Source organism: Miscanthus floridulus, chromosome 16 (genome assembly GCF_019320115.1).
Source record: "Miscanthus floridulus cultivar M001 chromosome 16, ASM1932011v1, whole genome shotgun sequence".
Lineage (NCBI taxonomy): Eukaryota > Viridiplantae > Streptophyta > Magnoliopsida > Poales > Poaceae > Miscanthus > Miscanthus floridulus.
The window spans coordinates 115,851,659-115,863,596 of record NC_089595.1 but is presented as its reverse complement, the minus strand read 5'-3'; the positions used below and the strand labels follow the sequence as shown (position 1 = coordinate 115,863,596).

Below are 11,938 nucleotides of genomic sequence, written 5' to 3'. Positions count from 1 at the left end.
AAACACTGTTTAGGCTGTGTTTAGTTGGGTGAAATTTGGGAATTTGGCTACTGTAGCACTTTCGTTTTTATTTGGCAATTAGTATTCAATCATGGACTAATTAGGCTTCGTCTCGCGATTTCCAACCAAACTGTGCAATTAGTTTTTTTTTCGTCTACATTTAATGCTCCATGCACGTATCGCAAGATTAGATGTAATGGTACTGTAGCACTTTTTGGGAAAACTTTTTAGAACTAAACAAGGCCTTATTCGCTGAAAAAGTACAGACAAGCGAACATGGCCTTAGTCTGTCAGAATTACCTGTAGTATCGTTCTTTTTGCGTGTACTATTCCATGAAATTAAATTAAGTAAAGTAAATGTTGTTCCTAGTGTTAAAGTCTGAGTGTAAATTGATCAAATGATTGGAACCGCTTTCAATTGATCTATTGGATGTATAACCCCAGCAGCCAACTGTGCGTTCGTAGTTCACCGTCTCCAGTTTTTTTTTTTTAGTCTGAAACCTGAGCAGGCGTGAAAGTAATGAATAAATTGATGCAGTCTTACGCTCCGTTTCTGTAGTATACAACCTTGATCAGGAGCTCAACGATTCAGTGTATATAAAGCGTAGTACACAAATTAAACGATTCAGTGTATATTAAGCGTAGTACACAAATTAAATCCATGATTAATTCATCTCAAACTTTGTTCACACAGTGAACAAGTCATGGAGATAGAGCAGAACTGCAGAACTTAGGACGCAGGATGCAAAAGAATGGCGGAGTCGCTTGTCCAGCCAGCCATCAGAACCAGCTACTTAAAGTCACAGCCTAGAGGTTTTTCACGTAAAAGAACTGGACAAATAACCAAATATTGCAGCGCTATACTGTAAATTAGGACTGCCACATCATCTCCAGAAAACATAGAACAACAGAGGCCAGATGCATATATGTGCTTCACATGTCTGATGTTCGACAAAAATATACGTAAATTCATTGCATCAATTGTCCATAATAAAGCAGTTAATACAACAGAAGACGCTTGCACTTGCCAAATGCACAAATGTTCAACACATCATTAGAAATATATTCAGATAACACTACTGAGCATGACTGACGCCGTCAGTAACATGGATCACAAAGATTCAAAATCTGCAATACAGCCCAAACTTGTTTGCACAGCAAAAGAAACTACAGAGACAGCAAAGGCAGATCTTAGGGTGCAGATGCAAAGAATATACAGTAACCCCACTTGTCCAATCCTCAGTGCCATCTGCTTAAAAGTCCAAGAGCTTTTGGGGTCAAAAGTCTGGCAAATAACCTTCTCTTGCAGCGATAGATATATGTAAATTAGGGCAGCAGAAGTTTACTTTTTAGAGGTAAGGTAATCTACGGGGGACGAGCAGCCCCCACCTGTTACGTTCACCACGGATGCCAGCAAGCCTGTAATGGTAGGTAGGCGCGGCATTAAAGTACAAAGGGCCTTGACAGCAGAAGTTCCATCCAAAGAAATTTGCAACAGCAATGCAAGGTCATCTGCAGAAAAGAATGAGCACCAGAAACTAGAGGCAGAATGTTCTGCGAAAAATATAATTCATTGCTTCAATTGTTCAGAAACAATACAACTGAAGGTGCTTGCATTTGCCAAGTGTTCGACACATCAGAGAGAGATTAAGATAACAGCCTTAGTTTACTTACAGGAGTTCACCAGTTTATCATCCAATTTGCCCAAAAATGCAACTAGGCAGAACATCATAACCTATACCGCGTATAATAAAACGAAAAATACAATAATCCCAACACAACTCACATATTTGAGTTTGATTGCCCAGATCAAACCCATATGAACACCTCGGTGTCTAGAACTCTATATTCACATCTTGCCTGTGTGCTAATTATGTGGACCAATTTCGCTTTCTATCTCGTGTATCTATCTATACTTTATTTACGGCTCTCCTTTCTGCCTCACAACTAATCAGACATTTGGGGTTCTGAAGACTGTGGCAATGGCATTACCGCATAATGAAGGAGAACTGGAGAGGGTGGAAGCGGGTGAGAGAGCGGCAGTGGGTGATGGACTGACATAATCAAGGGCGCGGGAGGAAGAGATCGGCAGGGGTGACTGAGTGGCGGAAGTGGCAGCGGTGGCCGTAGGGGCAGACGACGCCAGCGAGCACCATGCGGCAGACCTGGGTCTTGTAGCGCGGATGGCGGATCACGGGTCGGAGCTCGCCGATGCCGTGCGCGAACTGGCACTGGTCACCGTACGGGCACGTGCCGGTCTCCTCCCACTTGTTGCACAGCTCCGTCTTCAGCATGCCCTGGTTGTACACCTCGAACTCCAGCCCGCCGTTGAGCTTCTTCTCATCCACACCCTTGCGCTCATCCTCCCCCTTCACGCCGCCGTCCATGCCCACGAACACGCGCTGCTGCTTGCATTGCCGCAGTGAGAACAACAGACGAACAGGTAAGACTCATGGACCGAATGATCGAAAACTGGACTCGGCACAACACAACATCGGGGGAAATAGGTTTGGCGTTGATCTCACCGAGCCCTTCGTTGTCTTGGACGCGCGATGCTTGCCGTTCTGGTTCATCTTGAGGTAGCCGGGCGAGCGGACGGAGATGCTCTTCGGCATCACCGGTGTGGCGGGCAGCGGTGACGGAGGAGGAGGAGGAGGTGGTGGTGGCGTGGCGTGCTCCTCGGCGAGGCGGAGACCGCTGAACTCGTCCACAAGCTTGCAGCCGACCACGTTGATGCGGCGGGCGAGGTCCTCGTTGGCGACGCGGAGCTCATCGTTCTCCCGGCGGAGCGCGGCCGCCTCGTTGCTGGCGTCAGCGAGGTACGAGAGGCAGAGCTCGAAGCGGTTGACCACCTCCTGGTACTGGAGCGCGAGGCGCGCGAGGCGGAGCCGGCGCTCCGCGGCGGTGGCGGCCGACGACGCCGCCGCGTCGTCCCCGTCGTCGACGACGGAGCCGGAGCCGGAGTCGGAGGAGCCGCGGGACAGCGAGGCGGCGCGCGGCGACGGCGAGGAGAGCCCTGGGCTGTTGCCGAAGCGGGAGGAGGCGGTGGTGGAGTAGCCGCAGAAGCGATCGCCGCCGAGCGAGGAGAGGCTGGAGGAGAACCGCGCGTCTCCGCCGATGCCGCCGAAGGGATTGGGCCCAAACGCCGCGTGCAGGCCGTCGTGCTGGGCCGGAGCGAGCACAACTTCCATGGCGCCTCCCTGCAACCAAATCGAATCAAACGTCACTGAAAGATCGAAGGAAAAGCAGAGCAAATTAATCCCTGGAAATAATCTCCGAAGCATAATGCTCATAGCCGAACACGAACTGAACTCTTACAGAAGAAGGAAAAACTGGGCAAAAATGTAGCAATCAATCAGTCACAATCAGCGAGTGGCCAATGAGTTGGATCTGCAATTGTTCAGTTTCATGTGAAACTCTACCAGACATTAATTAAACAACACGAAACCGCACCCCAATTGATCAGCGAGTCGATCAAACAACGCGGCCGAATCGATCAAATGGGCATCCCCGATTGAGTGTGAGGAAGAGAGGGAGCGAGAGATCGAACAGCTCACTCACCTCTTAGACTAGCTTCCCGTACTCGAGCGCCCACTGGATTCGAGACGCCGACTTGGAGGTGGTGCTCCGCTAGAGACGGGGGAGGGGGAGGAAGCAGAGTAGCAGAGGGAGTTTCGCGGTAGGGCAATGCGTTGATGATGCTGGCTGCTGGGTGCCGGGCGGCCGTGGGGCGCATATACATAGGCCGCAGGTAGCGATGCAATGCAGCACACAGCCACAGCATGCGCGTGCTGCGCCGAGCGATCGAGCGGCGGATTCAGTGGGGCCCGCGCTTCTGCTCGGTGGCAGGCTGTTTTAGGAGCGTAGGGCGGACCAGCGGGGACCGTGCGCCGCACGCCCGCACCGTGCCCTCGTGTCTTGCCGCGCACGGCGCAGAGCAGCGGTTTTTGAGACGGCGCGCTCGGGCCCGTCGAACGAAAGTTCAAATTTGTAATAAAAAATGCTATACAACACACATGTATTTTAGCACGAAAAAACACATAAATTTTTTGCACAAAGAAACACACGACGAGGCCTGGACGCGGCAGCGCAGCACCAGCCAGCAGGATGTACGCAGGGGAGGCCTGGACGGCATGGGAAGCCGTCTGGAGGATAGTGCGCCCAGCAAAGGAAACGGCCAGCTGGATTCCGATGAAGAGGAGACAGATTTTCAATCGATAGCGCCCTCTGCATCCATCGTCTCCGCTGTATAATTTGTCCTTTCATAAAAAAAAATTATTTTCTGTGATATATGATCTATGATCTGTGGATCGGTGATTTTGTGATTGTCTGAAGGTAGAAGAATGCTAGAGGTAGAAGATGGGTGGAGGTTGTTGATCTTAATCTTATGATGCAAAAAAATTCATGTGTTGGAATTACATAAAACACATGGTTGTGCAGTAGACAGACTCGTATGCCCGGTTCGGTGTGCTCTTGGGGCTGCACTTGCTGCACATGCCGACGCGCACGATTGAATGTGGCAGCCATGGCCGTGGGGCCAGGATTTTAGAGTTGGATATAACAAAACAAAAAAAATTGGCAAAGGACTTTGATTCTCCATGGCAATTTCGTACATGGGCCGTGTTTAGTTGGAGGCCGATTCGGCGCCGCCGGATTCGGTGGCACTGTTCATGCACTGTAGCGTTTTGTTTTTGTTTGGTAATAATTGTCCAATCGTTGACTAATTAGGCTCAAAACGTTCGTCTCGTAGAGTACAACCAAACTGTGCAATTAGTTTTTGATTTCGTCAACATTTAGTACTCCATGCATATACCGCAAGTTTGATGTGACGGGGAATCTTCTTTTTGTATAGTGCCAAATTCTGAAAAATGGGGGAACTAAACATGGCCATGATTGATATAGAGAATGTTTGAATCAATTATGACTAGTTACTAGTTGAAGCTAAAAAACAGTTCAAAATAGCTAAGGTTGACTTGGCTAAAAAATTAGTCCACCTATTAGCTCTCTTGTTTAAACGTGTTGTGACTAATTTTAACTATTTTTAAGCTAGTTAACAGTTAGCCTTTGGTATTCAAACAGGTCAAGTGTAGAAGATAACAATCAAGAGCCTTCAAACTTAGAGTATGTGTATATCAGTAGCATAGCGAGCACAAAATCGTTAGGGCATGTTCAAGGATCAAAAGCTATAACAACCTTGTGGAGTCTGAAAATAGTTTGATCTATTAATTAGTATTAATAGTTAGCCTGAGGAGTCTACAAATATAGACCTCTAACTATATATTAGCATGTGATGGTGATCATTAGTTGGTGAAGAGATACTAATAGGCCCTAATAGCTTATACATAAGCCAATTATCCAACCACCTATTAGTAAGAGGTGGGTTCAAATAATCCATACAAATAATTACTTCCTCTGTTTTATTTTTACATGTCATGTTAACTTTGTCCTAAGCCAAACATTATTATCTTTGATCGTACATTTTTCATAAAAATCCTTATACTTAACAGAGGCATGCGTGTGTCTGGAAACTGCCTGACTATTTACGAAGACAGTCTTTATATGTGCTTGGTTGCCTCTTAAAATCTTTTTTGTGGTAGTGAAATCAGACCTCAGACCGTGGAATCTAGCTAGCTTGCAGAGTGTATATTTATATAGATCCACCTCAAATTAAGGAAGCTAGCATGCAGAGAGTGTAGATTGTTAAAAGCTAGGCCTTGTTTAGATGCCATCCAAATTCCAAGTTTTTTTACTCTCTTTCCATCACATCAATTTTTAGCCGCTTGCATGGAGTATTAAATGTAGGTAAAAAAAATAACTAATTACACAGTTTAGTTAGAAATCACGAGATGAATCTTTTGAGCCTAGTTGGTCCACGATTGGACAATATTTGTCAAATAAGACGAAAGTGGTACTATTCATCGGGTTCAAAAAAATTTGCAAAGTGAACAAGGCCCTAGGCGAAGATCATAAGTTGGACTTTGATAGAAGCTAGCGTGGTGACCCAAATCGTCGGATTCAATGATATATAAGGTATGTTTGGATCTCCTACTCTAATCTTTAGAGTTAAAGTCTCCTAATAAATTGTCTAAAGTTGAATCTAAACTTTAGTTCACCTCGCATTAGAGCTTTAAATCTTAAAAACTGAGCTAAAATGCTCTAAAGTTTAGACGTGAGGATCCAAGCATGCCCATAATCTGGGTATTTGAATCACAATCTCGACCCACGCAACCTCTTATATACGATACGAGTATGTTACAAGTCGAGAGTTGCTTAGTTTCTAATCAGTGGCTTAATAACGAGTCCTAACAAATCAAGCGGGGTCCAATGCTACGTGGTCGTAGTACTTTAGGAGTCCTAACAAATCAAGCGGTTTGCTAAAAAAAAAAATCAAATCAAGCGGTACTGCTCGTAGTACTTTAGGAGTCGATCGAGCGTGGTTACAGTGCGTTTTCTGATGGGATTGGAACCACTCTAGTTTGCTTTGCTTTTACGGGTCTATCCCTCTCCGAGTCCGAGCGAGCTAACCCGCGTCGTCTCGAGCAAGAAAGGAAGGAAGGAACACAGCACGCCCATGCAAAAAGGCCGTAGCGTTGCTTCCTCGGCACAGCTTTAACTAACTTGGCCCACCGCGGGCGCGCGACCATGCACTTGCGCTTGCACGCAAGCACATCGTCGTCCGGCACACTGCGCATCGCCCGCGGCCGCGCGCCTGCCGGCCGGGACGGGGCCGGAGAACAACTAACGAGAACGCCAGCGCGGACGCCGGACGCCGACGGCCAAACGAATCCGCGGGACTTTTAGGTGGGATGCGGTGCAGGGGGGGCTTTCCGTTTAGCGGTGGCAATCTCGGTTCGTTCTTGGGCGAACCAGACGGATCGGATCAGAATCTGTGCTCGGCCGTCGCGGTCCCGATTAGTTATGGTGCTTGTGTGTTTAGTTGATTTGGTACGTGCAGGTGAAGGCATGCATGCGCGGCGACGCTGGACGTACGTGCTGATGTGCAGGTCGGACCTGCAATTAACGGGGTCGGGGTGATGTGCCCCCGGACTGCCTCCGCCCTCCGATTGATGTCCACCGGTACGACGATCCGATCCCGTGCGTACGTGCATCGCAAGCCGTTCGATTCCGGGGCACGTCGATCGAGTCGTGCACCTGAAAACGAGGGCGTACAGGCTACTGGCCGTGGCATACCGTGTACGTGTGCCTATACGCTTCGCTAAAAAAAAAAAGCTGAAACACTATTCCGACTGATTTGTTGAGAGAGAAAAACACTGTCCCGGCTGAAAAAAACGGATTATAAGAGAAGCGAGCAGGGCCGTAGACTAAACCAAATTGTCGGCCCCTGAAGAAAGAGACAAATTCCATCGGACGACCGTCCGTAACCTAACAAGCCCCGACATCCAACCCATCCCTATCCGCGTACCCTGCCCTATTCCCAACACTGTTCCGACTGATTTGTTGAGAGAGAAAAACACTGTCCCGGCTGAAAAAACGGATTATAAGAGAAGCGAGCAGGGCCGTAGACTAAACCAAATTGTCGGCCCCTGAAGAAAGAGACAAATTCCATCGGACGACCGTCCGTAACCTAACAAGCCCCGACATCCAACCCATCCCTATCCGCGTACCCTGCCCTATTCCCATCAATCGCCCCGCTCCCGCAGGCGCACCCCGCACCCATCTCCATCTGTTTGCCCCGCCCCCGTGGGCACACCCCCGCCCCGTCGTACCCCTGACCACCGGTCCCCATCGCACAGCACGCCACGTCCGCCGCCCACCGGCTCGCTGCGTCCCATTCCCCGGCGCCACCTGGCTCACCGAACAGTAGGAAACACGTGCAACATGAAACGCTTAAAATGCAACATATGTCTGTAACAGATGAAACATCTGGAATATACCTTTGCAACATATGTGTGAAAACATATCCAGATAGAACACTTGCAACTTGCTACATGAAAACACTTGCTGCAATAGAAGACTAAAACATATAAAATATTTTAAAACATACTGTTGCAACATATGTGTGAAAACATATGCAACATCCAGATCAAAACGCTTACAACATATGTCTGAAAGCAGATGAAACTGTTTGAACAAATGTGTGCAACATGCATCTGAAACACTTGCAACATGTGCAACTTCCCCCGATCTACTTTTGCAATATCCAATGAAACAATTACATCATGTCTCTGAAACGTTTGAAACAATTAAAACATACATTTGCAACATAGGAGGAGAGAGGCATTGGTTGGTCGATTTCGGCCGATGGGGGTGGAAGCCAGCGGTGAGTGGTTGCACGCGTGCACCACCTAGCACCAGTACGAGCGGCGCGCGATCACCACTACCACCGGTGCCAAACGGCACCGGGCTTGGCTCGACGACGACAGTGGGGGATGGGGGGTGGGGAGCGCCATGGCCGCCGGGGTGGGGGAGCTCGGCCGCCGGGGTGAGAGAGGGCACCGCTAGGGTAGCGAGGGCGCCGTGCCACCCTCATAGATCTCGCTCGTGCTCCATGGATCTTGCCGGGGTGGGGGATAGGTCTGCCGGATCTGCGGGCATTGGGCAGTCCCGGTGAAGACGCGGGGGTGGGGGAGGGTGGGGGAGGACACCGGGTGTTGGTGCGCTGCGGCAGGGTATGTGGAGCGCCGAAGGGGTAAGAATGGGGAGGAGGAAGCGAAGGGATAAGTTTTTTTAATATACATATGTGGGCTGTAAAAAAAAAGTGGATCAGCGGACAATAAGTAGTAGTCGAGGTTCATTTTGCACGACAGTCTAATTTTGAACTTTCAAGTAGGAAACCATATCATATTTGGTTTTAAATGTGGTAGTATACTTTAATATCTAAAAAAATCATACCTAATTTATTTCAAATAAGAAATAAGAAAAATATACAAATAACCTCAATCGTTGTGACGCATGCATGAACGTGTGGAACATCTTTCATCTTTGTTAATCTCACAGTAGTTATTCACAATAGTCACCTATTTAAGCCGAGTTAATTCTACTCAATTTCCCATATGTGATTAATCTTGTATTGCACCTAATATTTGTTACGAGACTTAAAATTTATTTGATTTAGCTAAAATAAGGTTGGGACAAGCCTAATTAAATCCACCAAAGATAGATAGGTCATTACATTAGCACGGGCTAGTCCAAAGTGATCACGCAATAAACTATAGATCCCGTTGCAACGTATGACTATGTTTGCTAGTAGCTACTAATTAAATTGGGTCGTAATAAGTGAGACAACGCTAGTGGTAGAGAGTACTTGTATGGGCAAGGTTTATTTTGTCTTGGGTAGAGTCCAGTTTCAACCTTGTATTACAAAACTGGATATTATAGGCCCTCCAATTGTAATTACAGGGACAGTCCTTAAACTACCATGTAATTAACACGGTAAAATTACTTTCTAGGTCCCTAATCTATAAAAGTACTATAATCCTAATCCAAAGCACAAAGCTGGGCTAGAAAGCCGACGCTGACACTGACACGGTCCAGTTGAAATCAGACATGGGCTTGTTTGCTTTCTCAAGGTGAAACTAAAGAAGGCCCAACGTAGGTCTTCGTTGACCGCTTCTGTTTTCGTCTTTCTAAGTCCAACTTGACGAGCTTGAACATCTTTGATAGAGTAGAGCATCACATACGGATCCTATACACTCACACATCATGAGTAGTAGTCGTCGAAGTATTTTCGCGTGCAAGAGCTGGAAACTTATGGCCTGTCTGGTTTGCCGAATCAGCCCATCACGGACGATGTCGTCCGCCGATTTTGCGGGGAATGAGTCGGTCCCAGCAGATAACGTTGTTGGCAGCTTAGCGATGACGACTTCGTGACGGACGGGTTCGTTCTGTGTTGCAAACCAAACGAAAATATTTGCTTCGGATATAGGATCGGATGATTCCGAACCAACACATGACGCTAACCAAACATGCTCTTAGAGCTGCCAAGTATCCAACATTTCAGTGCTTTCTTCAGTAATTTCATACGGATTGTGTCTTCAAATCCATACCATATCTTCAGACGCACCACCTACCGTTAACCGTATCACTCTTATTCATACGTGATTGTAATATACACAGGCCCAGTTCGGTTACAGGGACTAAAGACTAGAGATTAAAAGAGACCTAAAAGAGGAACTAAATAACATGTTTGGTTTCAGGGACTAAAAGGGATTAAAGGACTGAACAAAGACTAAAATATCATTCTTCTTTCTTGGGACGGAGGGGAGGGAGGGATAAGGGTTGTAAAGTTAGGGCAGTCCCAATGAAAGAAACTAGTAGTTTCTATAACATAGGATACCGCACCAAAAAAGTACTGTTTTCCAACCCATGGTTTCTATGAGTAATAACTATTTTCTCTTTCTCTCTCCCAACTCTATCTTTTCCTCCAATGAAAGTGCGACACGAGCTCCCTAGAAACTGGTGGTTTCTCCTCAATGGCGATTTCATGGTTTCTTAGTGCATTGGGTCAAGAGTAGACCTGGTTTCTTCATGAAGAAACCATTTCTATGATTTTTGCTCTCTTTCTTCATTAATTATGTTGCCACATCAGCGTTTTGCCTACGTGGCAAGTCATTTAATGAGGATAGAAACCATCATCAATGCACCATTGGGACTGCCCTTAGTCCATTAGTCTTAAAAAGTCTCTCTCAAGGGACTAGTGGACAAGACTAAAAGTTCATCCAGTAGTCCCTCCTATTTAGTTAAAAGGGGCCATAAAGTTGTCTTTTGTCTCTAGTCCCATTCAACCAAACAGGCCCGTACACACGAACCCTTGCAGCACTTTTGATTGTAAGAATTTAAGATAAAAAATAAGGAAATCAACGAAGTCAAGATCTCAAGAGACACAAACACTCAATGACGAGCGCAGGACCTGGGCCTTCACGTAATTACGTGATCTCACACATTGAGACTGGCGCGACTCGGCTCGGTCGTCCATGCATGTCATCAGGGCCTGGCGGCGCACGGGAGCTCCGGCGTGACGACCATGCTGTATATGTGCGCCATCATCCGGCGCTCGAAGTCGCCGCTGCCGCGCTTGCTCCCGCTCCCCCGGCGCGCCCGCGGCACCCGCTTGTCCCACAGCCCGGCATCGGTGCCACTGCGCGACCTGGCCAGCGCGGCGCAGGGCCGCACGCCGGACCCGCCCAGCGCCACCATCGCGTCGACGTACGCGTCCCGGAGCCTCGCGAGCAGGAGCGCCGGCGCCGCCAGCAACGCCGCGGCGCGGCGCGCCTAACCGGATGCCCTTCCACGACGACGACGCAGCGGCGGCAGAGGAGCCCGCTGACCTGCCGCCGCCCAGGCGGGCCACCTTGAGGCGCCGCGACGGCGAGCCCAGGCGCTGGTAACTCCTCCGCGCCCAGTGCATCTGGATGCTGTGGCGCGGCCGCGACACGATGCTGGCCATGGTCTACGTGCAGGGGGGCACCAAGGACCGCTAGCTCCTGCCGGTTCGACGGGTGACGATGGGAACTAGTGCCGTGGCGAGGTGTGGGTGTGCAGCACGCTGCTGGCGAATGGATGTTTATATACTACTAATTGGATGCTGCAACCAGCGACGATGCTACGGATCGAGGGCTAAAGCAGCTCAGCTGATCAGTGGCTGGAAATGGAGGTGCCAGGTCAATATGTGTTCACGTGGTGTGATCTCTAGGCTCTAGCTACGTGAGGCTTGAATTCTTTCTTGCCGGCGCATCGAGGAGCGGCGGGCGCTGCGCTAGATGGACGTTGACTGTTGGAGTCGCCCGCATTGAAATGGTCCTGCTCGGCGGATCGAGGTCCTTGTCGATGCGCCGAGGGAGCTGGGGAGATAACATGATCTCTGCAGCCGCCAAAACTGCACCGCTTCGCTCAGCTCACGTAGCGGTCCCGGGATCCCGCGCGGACGCGCGGTCGAGTCCAGGCAGTCTTGTTCGTGGATCGTGAGCCTGAGCTTCTT

General features: G+C 48.7%; 1 protein-coding gene and 1 pseudogene across 2 annotated transcripts; both read right to left on the bottom strand.

Moving 5' to 3' along the window:
* Positions 1 to 1,552: 1,552 nt before the first annotated feature.
* Positions 1,553 to 3,864, bottom strand: LOC136513373 (zinc finger CCCH domain-containing protein 39-like). Of its 2 annotated transcripts, none has more exons than XM_066507377.1 (3): positions 3,562 to 3,864; positions 2,526 to 3,200; positions 1,553 to 2,402 (listed from the first exon to the last, which is right to left on the bottom strand). In XM_066507377.1, the coding sequence occupies exons 2-3, from the start codon at positions 3,189 to 3,191 to the stop codon at positions 2,064 to 2,066; spliced, it is 1,005 nt and encodes a 334-aa protein (XP_066363474.1). In that variant the 5' UTR covers positions 3,192 to 3,200; positions 3,562 to 3,864; the 3' UTR covers positions 1,553 to 2,063. The 2 variants fall into 2 exon arrangements, with proteins under 2 accessions (XP_066363474.1, XP_066363473.1); XM_066507376.1 differs by having other exon boundaries at positions 1,553 to 2,405; positions 3,562 to 3,844.
* A 6,913-nt stretch (positions 3,865 to 10,777) lies between these two features.
* LOC136509921 (uncharacterized) lies at positions 10,778 to 11,765 on the bottom strand (annotated as a pseudogene).
* Positions 11,766 to 11,938: the final 173 nt, after the last annotated feature.